The sequence below is a fragment of the Nerophis lumbriciformis genome, linkage group LG24 (genome assembly GCF_033978685.3).
Source record: "Nerophis lumbriciformis linkage group LG24, RoL_Nlum_v2.1, whole genome shotgun sequence".
NCBI lineage: Eukaryota > Metazoa > Chordata > Actinopteri > Syngnathiformes > Syngnathidae > Nerophis > Nerophis lumbriciformis.
Genome location: NC_084571.2, coordinates 2,768,913 through 2,780,518, shown reverse-complemented (window position 1 = coordinate 2,780,518; position 11,606 = coordinate 2,768,913). Strand labels below are relative to the sequence as shown.

Sequence of the window (11,606 nt, the reverse complement as noted above, 5' to 3'; positions counted from 1 at the left end):
CCGCCCCAAAGGAGCTTATTTTGGAATTTGCTTTTTTTTTCCTGGTCTCAAACTGATACCCGTCCCACCCAAAGGAGCTTATTTTGGAATTTGCCTTTTTTCCTGGTCTCAAGCTGATACCACCCCCACCCCCACCCCAAAGTAGCTTATTTTGGAATTTGCTGTTTTTCCTGGTCTCAAACTGATACCCGCCCCACCCCAAAAAAGCTTATTTTGGAATTTGCTTTTTTTCCTGGTCTCAAACTGATACCCGCCCCACCCAAAGGAGCTTATTTTGGAATGTTCTTTTTTTCCTGGTCTCAAACTGATACCACCCCCGCCCCCCACCCCAAAGGAGCTTATTTTGGAATTTGCTTTTTTTTTCCTGGTCTCAAACTGATACCCGCCCAACCCCAAAAAAGCTTATTTTGGAATTTGCTTTTTTTCCTGGTCTCAAACTGATACCCCCCCAAAACAAAATAACTTATTTTGGAATGAGCTTTTTCTCCTTCTTCTCCTACCCCCCGTGTTTCCCTTTCTTTTTACCTTTTTTCTTCCCATTGTGTGTACCAAGTATACTGTATGTCTATTCTTGTACGGGTTGTACTGAAAACAAATTCCGTTGTACTTTTTAAGTGCAATGACAACACAGTTCCACTCCCTTCATTGTAGCGGACATTTTACATGCAAGCTCATGTAATCCCTTGTTTTTTGGCTGATATCAGATCGACATCGGATCAGGATACCCCTTGTTAGTTGAGTATCTTTTTTTTCTCTCTTATAATAATTACCAAATTTTTAACATTGTGAGTTGGGAACGCACAAGTTTTTAAATATAGGAATTCAAACCCACTGTACGTAGGCAGATGGCCGCTCATCCATTGCGACAAAGGTCAACCTAACTCATTGCTCTATTGTGCCTCTATTGTTTACAAGCGCGACATAAACCGAGACAGCCGACGGCCATTTATCTTAATGACAGCGTTTAACTCTTGGCTGAACTGGAACCACGCTAAAACGTCCCCGCGTCCGCTGTCTTTATGTCGAGGAATACCGTGCGTGCGGGCCCCCTCGCTGAAAGCTTAATTAGTTCTGGGGGAAATTAAATGATATGCAATTTCTCTGATAATATTTTCATTCCTCGGCGATAACGGGCCAACCGCGCCGAGCGCCGTATTTGTCAGGAGCGAGCAATCTCCTTCGTAACAGTCAGAGTTATCAAGGCGTGAAATCAGGAATCTGATGGCAACAAAATGTAATTTTCATACAGCCGGGACAAAAGACAGCACCGGATTCTTCGCTATGTCAGAACTTTAATTAAAAGAGCTTGTTCGCTTTTTTCCCTTGCTCGTCAGTTCTCTAAATATACTGGGTTTTTTTCTGTTTAATTTTTGAGCAAATAAGCCTAATGAAGGTGTTTTGATGCAAACTTTACCATGGAATTTAACTGCTTGGTGGAAACCTGCTAAATGTCGCGTGCCCGACCCTGCAAACTTGCTGCTTTCCACTCTAACAGAGGGGTCTCGACCTCAATTTACCTGGGGGCCGCTGAGGGTAGAGTCTAAGTGAGGCTGGGCCCCACGAAGTATTCACTTCCGAATTTTCAACCACATGACTAAATAGGCCTTAAATCATTACGAACGTAAAATTGTATGCAAAAGTTGCATATTTTGACACGGTTGAGTTCCCCAGGAAATGGGAGATGTTTTCTGTCAGTGTTTGCACAGTTATTGTAGTTTGCGTTCTTTATAGTGGGTTTCAAAATCATTATAATATAATACACTATTACCGGCCCAGGTATGGAGAGAAATGTGTTTTTTTATGCAACCAAACAAAAAATATACTTTCTGAAACAAAAAGTTTTGTTTTGCAGATCTTATTTTGTGGTCGCGAACCCTTTTTCTAGTTACTTCAATCATGTGGAGCCTCTTTTGAACAATATGTTAGAAGCCTTTTTATCATACTTGCCAACCTTGAGACCTCCGATTTCGGGAGGTGGGGGTGGGCGTGGTCGGGGTGGGGCGGGGGCGTGGTTGGGTGAGTGGCTAAAAGGGGAGGAGTATATTTACAGCTAGAATTCACCAAGTCAAGTATTTCATATATATATATATATATATATATATATATATATATAAGAAATACTTGACGTTCAGTGAATTCTAGCTATATATGTATATATATATATATTTTTTTTTTTTTTTTTTTTTTTTTAAATTATTATTTATATATATATATATATATATTTTTTTTTTATTATATATATATATATATATATGTATATAAAATAAATACTTGAATTTCAGTGTTCATTTATTTACACATATACACACACATAACACTCATCTACTCATTGTTGAGTTAAGGGTTGAATTGTCCATCCTTGTTCTATTCTCTGTCACTATTTTTCTAACCATGCTGAACACCCTCTCTGATGATGCATTGATGTGTGGCACGCACAACAGTGCTTTCATCAAATGCACTAGATGGCAGTATTGTCCTGTTTAAGAGTGTCACAACATTGCTGTTTACGGCAGACGAACTGCTTTACGGTATACAAAAAAGTGACTGCTGTTGTTGTGTGTTGTTGCCACGCTGGGAGGACGTTAATGAAACTGCCTAACAATAAACCCACATAAGAAACCAAGAACTCGCCCTCCATCATTCTATAGTTATAACATGATTGGGCAGGTACGCTTTTTTATATTGTGGAGGACCTGAGTCCGCCTGAATTTCGGGAGATTTTCGGGACAAAATTTGTCCCGGGAGGTTTTCGGGAGAGGCGCTGAATTTCGGGAGTCTCCCGGAAAATCCGGGAGGGTTGGCAAGTATGCTTTTTATTGTTGTTTTCGGTATTTTCCCTTCAAATGTGTTGAGGGCGGAAGTAGTCAGCCGCCACGCCCAAATATGGTCACGCCATCATCTCAGACGGACCAATAAAAAAAGGCTTCTGATATATTATTCAGAGGAGGCCCCGCCTGCAAGGTTGAAGTTCAGTCGTAACCGAAGAAACTATTAATGACCAAGAAAACAATTTGCAACCAAAATACGATTTGTAACCCCAAAAAACTTTTTTTTTCAGATTGATTTTTTTGTTTGTAACTTTTATTTTATTTTTTTGCAAATCCCTTTTTTTGTTTAAAATACACAATTTTCCCTCCAGACCCAGGCCACAATTACACTGAACTACGAAGTTAACTCGAGGGCCACAAAACAGAGCAAAGGCCTGCGGACCACAAGTTTGAGACCCGAACTGGATCATGTGTGGAATTGTAAAATATTAGTTGGGGTTTCAGTGCCTTGCTCAAGGGTATGTTAACAGTTCCTGGGCCACCGGTCCCCGTTTTAGTACAACTTTATTCTAAAGTCCTGACAGACAGAGCTTAGGTTCAAATTAGTCAAGGTTTAAGTTGGGCCAATGAGTATTAAGTATTCAATACGGTGCCAGTGTGAAATGAAATGGCGGTTCCGTCCGTTTTTAAGGGTAGGTATCTCGTATTTTAGTTTGTGGTCTTTCAAGATACATGTGGCCATGCATCAACCTCAGGACTGATCCTCTCAACAAAACCTTGAGTGCTACTGAAACGTTGCTGTACATTCATCTGTTTGCCGAGAAGTCAATACTAAAACAGTAAGCAACCACTCCTTGTTTTTTGTATTTCTGACAGGGACATCTTGCAACTCAGCCTGAAGCTCCCGACTCCGAAATATTTCCTAACTTGCTGGAACTTTCTTGAAAACTCACTGAGGGGACGGAGGACTTTGTGGAGGAGCAGATCCGGGTTGAGGTTAGAACGTTTGCTTTGTTCTCTACCAGTCCACTTCATGAATGCGACGTCGTCTCGTACAAATTACTGTTTTGGTTTTGCATATATATTTTATAATCTCCCTCCAGTCCGGCTACACAGTGGCTTCCAAAACAATTCACGGCCCAACCCCCCTGCACTTCGCTTCCCCTTGCCCCAATTTTCTCCCCTATTCCTCCCCCAACAAGTCCTCTAGCCCGACGGCAAGTAGGGCATCTCGTTGTGGTAGTTGTAGTCCGGGCAGACCTTTTGCACGAGGCGGTAGTCCGTGCTGTAAAAGGAAATGTAGATGCAGATGACTTTAAAAGGCTTTGAGCAAATCCAGGACACGTGGCTCTGAATCTGCTCCTGGAAGCAGGTCTTGGATGGGTCGTAGTTGCAAAGCGAGGTGCGCTTGCTGCGGTCCACTTTCTCGTAGTCCACGCGGCAGTTGAAGATCTTGGAGTCCTTTGGGTAGACCACGCTCTGGCGCTCCAGATCAAACTCCACCGCCTTGACCGGCGGCACCAGGCTGACCGAGATGTTGCCCTGCCCCGTGGAGTTGTGGCGGAAGTAGACGCTAAACGTGCCGTTGCCGTGGTCTACGATCTTGCCGGTGATGAGCAGGTTCAGCCGCACCGTCTTGATGTTTGAGTAGAAATCTCCCCAGCCGAACATTTTCTTGAACTTGCCGGTTTTGACGATGGGCCGCCGCTTGACCCTGGAGCCCGAGGCGTCGGCTTTTAGCAGGTCGCTGCCCAGCATTTCCCAGAACTCCTGTTTGGAAAACTCCTGCTTGGAGAAAGCCACCGGCGAACGGTAGGGCAGCTCCATAGAGGTGGCGTTGGCAGCCCGGCTTCTACCGTGAAGCATCCAGCGGCTGAGAGGCGACAGGGGAGCCTGGCCGCTCAGGAGACCCACTGTCTTTGAGGAGTCTCTTGAGGAGCTCTTTGGGCTGGAGGAGTCGTCCTCCTGGCTCAGGGCCACCTGGGAAAAAGCAGGAAAACAGAACGGCGTTATTAGAAAGGGTGTAAGAAACGTGGCATGAAAATGAATGAAAGGTTTAATCAATATTTAATTTATAGTCTGGCGGTGACCATGACATTTGATCAATGTTGTACAGTGTATCGCATAGACATGTTACAAACTTCTCAGGTATTACTCTGATTACATTCTTTGGCCGGGCTGCGGGAGAATTAGAAATAAAAGTCTGCGGTGTGAGGGTTATTCCCCGAGCACTTCTCTGGTAATGGAAAGCTGGAGATGCCAGAGGGATCGATTTGAAAGAAAAAAAAAATCCTAAAGTGGTGAAGTCAAGGTCTGCTCGTTTCACGGTCTTGGATGGGTCGGCAAATAACGCTACGATGCTGGTAAACAATAAAACAAAGGTGATTGTCGTCTTTGTGCGAAACACAAGTTAAAAGTTGAAATTGATCTTTTTCAAAGTTCGGCACATAACATTCAGTATAATGACCGATAATGGGCAATTCGAACTGATATCATTTGGTGCAGATTAAAGTGACTGAGTTTTATTTGAGTTTTATTTGACTTTTTCCTCCATAACCAAAACCACCACCGGCACTTTACCCATCCATCCATCCATTTTCTACCGCTTATTCCCTTTGGGGTCGCGGGGGGCGCTGGAGCCTATCTCAGCTGCACTCGGGCGGAAGGCGGTGTACACCCTGGACAAGTCGCCACCTCATCGCAGGGCCAACACAGATAGACAGACAACATTCACACACGAGGGCCAATTTAGTGTTGCCAATCAACCTATCCCCAGGTGCATGTCTTTGGAGGTGGGAGGAAGCCGGAGTACCCGGAGGGAACCCACGCAGTCACAAGGAGAACATGCAAACTCCACACAGAAAGATCCCGAGCCAGGGATTGAACCCAAGACTACTCAGGACCTTCGTATTGTGAGGCAGATGCACTAACCCCTCTTCCACCGTGCTGCCCCGGCACTTTACCATTAGTGGTGATTAAAATCCAATGCTATCCTAACAACACACAATGCTTACAACCAGCTGATGGTCATAGCCATGGTCTCAGCAAACAGAAGCCCTGTTTTTGTATTTTCACACCTATATGTGAAGTCCCAGTGTCCATGCACAATGTGTGGAATACAGACTTATTGTGAATCCGTTTGCAGCGCACAAATGCAGCGTGAAGAGGTTTGTGTGCACTTTATTATTCGCCTTTAATTTACCTGCTTCGTTATCTTTCATGTCATTCGTATTTTGTTCGGGATTCCGAATAAAGTCTACATTCTACATGTCCTTAGCTTCCCCATTAAATAAATGTTTGTTTAATTTTTTCTCCCATTGATGGACTTCAAAATGTTATGTTTTTTTCATTTGTGAAGCAAACTCCTTCATTAGTGTTGCTGTTTTTATTAAATGGTATCTGTTTCAGGGTTATATCCCGCACGTTGAGTTAAAGTTAAAGCACCACTGATAGTCACACACACACTAGGTGTGGTGCAATTACTCTCCGCATTTGACCCATTCCCTTGTTCCACCCCCTGGGAGGTGAGGGGAGCAGTGAGCAGCAGCGGTGGCCGCGCTCGGGAATCATTTTGGTGATTTCAATTCCAACCCTTGATGCTGAGTGCCAAGCAGGTAGGTAATGAGTCCCATTTGTATAGTCTTTGGTATGACTTTGGACTCACAATCAATCAATCAATCAATCAATCTTTATTTATATAGCCCTAAATCACAAGTGTCTCAAAGGGCTGCACAAGCCACAACGACATCCTCGGTACAAAGCCCACATACGGGCAAGGAAAAACTCACCCCAGTGGGACGTCGATGTGAATGACTATGAGAAACCTTGGAGAGGACCGCATATGTGGGTAACCCCCCCCCCTCTAGGGGAGACCGAAAGCAATGGATGTCGAGTGGGTCTGACATAATATTGTGAGAGTCCAGTCCATAGTGGATCCAACATAATAGTAAGAGTCCAGTCCATAGTGGGGCCAGCAGGACACCATCCCGAGCGGAGACGGGTCAGCAGCGTAGAGATGTTCCCAGCCGATGCACAGGCGAGCGGTCCACCCCGGGTCCCGAGTCTGGACAGCCAGCACTTCATCCATGGCCACCGGACCTGTGCCCCCCCCCCCTCAAGGAAAAGGGGAGCAGAGGAGAAAAGAAAAGAAACGGCAGATCAACTGGTCTAACAGGGGGGCTATTTAAAGGCTAGAGTATACAAATGAGTTTTAAGATGGGACATAAATGCTTCTACCGATCTCAGGGCGGACACTCGCGATAACTCCCAAAACTGGCAAGAGAGTCCAGAACAAGCAATATATTTAACCGCACTAAAAAGAAGAAAAAAAACCACCCCACAGTGTACAGGAAGCACAAGGATAAAAGTGAGGTTGGTAAACCTCTTAGCTCGGTAGCTAGCACACTCGTCTCTCATGCCGGCCAACCCAGGTTCAAGTCCTGGGCAAAACAGGAAAAACAGCAGGGACTGAATCAGGCTGGTTACACTGAGTATAAAATATGTGCTTATCCATCCATCCATTTACTACCGCTTGTCCCTTGGTCGCGGGGGGGTCGCTGGAGCCTATCTCAGCTGCATTCGGGCGGAAGGCGGCGTACACCCTGGACAAGTCGCCACCTCGTCACAGGGCCAACACAGATAGACAGACAACATTCACATTCACATTCACACACTAGGGCAGTGGTTCTTAACCTGGGTTCGATCGAACCCATGGGGTTCGGTGAGTCGGCCTCAGGGGTTCGGCGCAGGGCGAGACACATCCGACTCATCGTGTAAATAAAAACTTCTCCCTATCGGCGTGTTATGGATACGGCAACAGCATAAGTCACACTGATTTGCAGGTGTGTAATTTGTTGTGTGTTGGTTTTATTCTTTGAACAAGGTGATGTTTGCGCATGGTTCATTTTGTGCACCGGTAAAAAAAACCCATATAACTTTGTCTTGAATTAGAAAAAATATATATATATATTTTTCACGAAAGATGGGTTCGGTGAATGCGCATATGAAACTGGTGGGGTTCGGTACCTCCAACAAGGTTAAGAAACACTGCACTAGGTCCAATTTAGTGTTGCCAATCAACCTATCCCCAGGTGCATGTCTTTGGAGGTGGGAGGAAGCCGGAGTACCCGGAGGGAACCCACGCAGTCACGGGGAGAACATGCAAACTCCACACAGAAAGACCCCGAGCCCGGGATTGAACTCAGGACCTTCGTATTGTGGGGCACATGCACTCGGTGGGTTGTGAGTTTAAACCCCGGCCAAGTCATACCAAAGACTATAAAAATGGGACCCATTACCTCCCTGCTTGGCACTCAGCATCAAGGGTTGGAATTGGGGGTTAAATCACCAAAAATTATTCCCGGGGCGCGGCCACCACTGCTGCTCACTGCTCCCCTCACCTCCCAGGGGGTGTCTCAAAGTGTTAACATGTGCTCAATGTTTCTTTACCATTATTGATATGTTGTCTATTACCATTGTTGGTATATTCATTCTTCCTACATTGTTGATACAAATTATTGTTACAGTATTGTTACCTGTGGTAATGCCACTATGATACAACATTTGTATTATAATCCTTAAACAAAGTAACAGTAAAACTTATTTGAACAATCACTGAATGGAGAACTGGGGGTGGGATTAAATAAATTATCTTCTTCCCACTCCCTTTCAGGCAAAATTGGACAATCATGCATTACATACTATACATTACCTTTTGCACTATATTAATTAGGGACCACAATGTCCCTTTGGGACAGAAGACCCTATTTTTTATTTGTAAGGTTTTATTATTATTATTCCGCCGCCTCTTTGAGCTGTAATTTGACCCCCTTAACATGCTTCAAAACTCACCATATTTTACACACACATCAGGGCCGGACGAAAATTGCCATCTAATTAAAAAACCAAACCCCAAAACTTAAAATTTCGCTCTAGCGCCCCCCTAGGAAAAAACACAGACAAAACTGCTTGTAACTTCCGGTAGGAATGTCGTAGAGACATGAAATAAAAACCTCTATGTAGGTCTGCCTTAGACCTAGATTTCATACATTGACATCCTTCCGCAAAAATCAACAAGAAGTTGGTAATTCCCCCTTCAAAACAAAAAGTTAGTAAAAACAGTCACTTTTGCCTCTTTGAGCTGTAATTTGACCCCCTTAACATGCTTCAAAACTTACCAAAAATCGCCAATTGCGATCTTATAAAAAACCCAACCCCAAAACTAAAAATTGCGCTCTAGCACCCCCTAGGAAGAAAACACAGACACAACTGCTCCTAGGAAGAAAACTCAGACAAAACTGCCTGTAACTTCCAGTAGGAAAACCTCTATGTAGGTCTCACTTAGACCTACATTTCATATATTGACGACCCCCAGCAAAAACCAACAGGAAGTTTGCAATTCCCCCTTCAAAACAAAAGTGTTGTAAAAACCGGTCACCTCTTTTCAAACATTATCTCCTCTGAGCGCGTTTGTCGTGTCGGCTTCAAACTAGCACAGGAGAGAGATTGAACCCTTCTGATTAAAAGTTGACCAAAGAGTTTTAATCATTGCTCCGGTTTGGATTTTATGTGCCGTCAAAGTCGGTCCCGTTGTCAACTTTGTACTTTTTTTTTAATTCTTTTTTTTTAAGTCTTTGCCTGAAATAAATAAATAAATGAAAATGAATGAAATGAAAAGGGTGATGGGTCGAATGCAGAGAATAATTTCGCCACACCTAGTGTGTGTGTGACAATCATTGGTACTTTAACTTAACTTTTTAACCCCTGTTCCACCGTGCTGCCAAAATATGTGTTTAATTGCGAAATACTGCTATGACTCCTACCCAACGAATGCAACTTTTTAAAAGTACATAAAAATAAATAAAAAATCCGCCGTTGTGCAGCTTTCGGGTTTCGTGCAATTAGCCGCGACAGAGTCGTGGCGCCAGACGATGTTTGCTGGCACTCGCCATGTTTGTTTTTCGCCGCGGCGGCCACAAAAGGGGCCACTTGAAGGTCGCGTGAGGACACGAGTTTTTAGTTCTCGCTAATCTTAAAAGAACAAACTTCAGGCTTCTTCGGCTTCTTAAGCGGCTCCCCACCCGGCGCAGGGGAAGCCGTTTGTTGCCTCAAAATATTTGGTTGGAGCATCAAAGAGATGTTAGAAGACGGGGTGAGTTATGGGGCGGGTAGGTGGGGGGGTGCGGGTTGTCTTGCACAAAAGAATGAAATCTAATGTCCAATTAGGACACGCGGTGTTGTAATTAAAGAGAATGCCGCCTCGCACAGAACTGTCAGATGTGTGCTCGGCAGGGTGAACGTGAGCGCTCAGTAATGGTCGATTATTCAGCTGTAATCATCTATTCACAGGTAGTTTGTGTCTAACGTGCCGTCGGCCGTCATCATCATGACACACACACACACACACACACACACACACACACACACACACACACACACACACACACACACACACACACACATTTTCCATAAGCCATGCAAATGCAAGCAGTGTGCATGTGTGTTTGTATAGTGTGTGTGTGTGTGTGTGTGTGTGTGTGTGTGTGTGTGTGTGTGTGTAAACCCGCAGAGACGTGTCGCCATGATGCATTATGCATGCGTGTCTCCACGCTCTGTTCGTCCAGCGTCCTGACTGCCGGGGCTTCCTCACGCCGGCTCAGGATTATTAACTCCCAACTCATTTTCATTCTGCCAAGACGGATTTGTTCCCCAACTCCGCGGTCCGAGGGCAATATCGATTATTTTTTTTCCATCCTAAACCTAAGAAAACGGATTTTCAGCGAGACCTGTGTGGTCGACTGACTTGGTCACGGACATACTTGCCAACCCTCCCGGATTTTCCGGGAGACTCCCGAAATTCAGCGCCTCTCCCGAAAACCTCCCGGGACAAATTTTCTCCCGAAAATCTCCCGAAATTCAGGCGGACCTGAGTGACGTGTCGACAGCCTGTTTTCACGTCCGCTTTCCCACAATATAAACAGCGTGCCTGCCCAATCACGTTATAACTGTAGAATGATCGAGGGCGAGTTCTTGGTTTCTTATGTGGGTTTATTGTTAGGCAGTTTCATTAACGTCCTCCCAGCGCGGCAACAACACACAACAACAGCAGTCACGTTTTCGTCTACCGTAAAGCAGTTTGTCTGCCGTAAACAGCAATGTTGTGACACTCTTAAACAGGACAATACTGCAATCTACTGTACATGCATATGTGACAATAACATCTAGGGCTTTTAGAGAGTGCAGTGCACAACTGCGCACACAACAAGGAGACGAAGCAGAATGCATCATCAGAGAGGGTGTTCAGCATGGTTAGAAAAATAGTGACAGAGAATAGAACAAGGATGGACAATTCAACCCTTAACTCAACAATGAGTAGATGAGTGTTATATGTGGAATTAAATGAACACTGAAATTCAAGTATTCCTCTTATATATATATATATATATATATATATATATATATATATATATATATATATATATATATATATATATATATATATATATGTATGTGTGGGGAAAAAAATCACAAGACTATTTCATCTCTACAGGCCTGTTTCATGAGGGGGGTACCCTCAATCGTCAGGAGATTTTAATGGGAGCATTCGCATACCATGGTTTATATAGGGCACAGAGTGGGTGGGTACAGGCTGGCCTAGGGGCGTGGTGATTGGTTCATGTGTTACCTAGGAGGTGTTTCCGTCTATGGCGGCATGTTGTTACAATTTCGCTGCGCATGTTGAGGGATGACAGGTCTGGACGGTAGATAATAAACAGTTTCTCTTTCAAGCATAGGTTGCATCTTTTATTACCACTATTGTAAGGTGTGCTGGATGCAAGA

General features: G+C 44.3%; 1 protein-coding gene across 1 annotated transcript in view; it reads right to left on the bottom strand.

Annotated features, from left to right (window-relative positions):
* Positions 1 to 3,964: 3,964 nt before the first annotated feature.
* LOC133620567 (neurexophilin-1) overlaps positions 3,965 to 11,606 on the bottom strand; it is a 53,157-nt gene continuing 45,515 nt past the window's right edge. Inside the window, exon 2 of the mRNA XM_061982154.1 lies at positions 3,965 to 4,748. Coding sequence (XP_061838138.1) covers positions 3,975 to 4,748 — 774 coding nt within the window. The 3' untranslated portion in view covers positions 3,965 to 3,974. The remainder of the gene's footprint in view (positions 4,749 to 11,606) is intronic.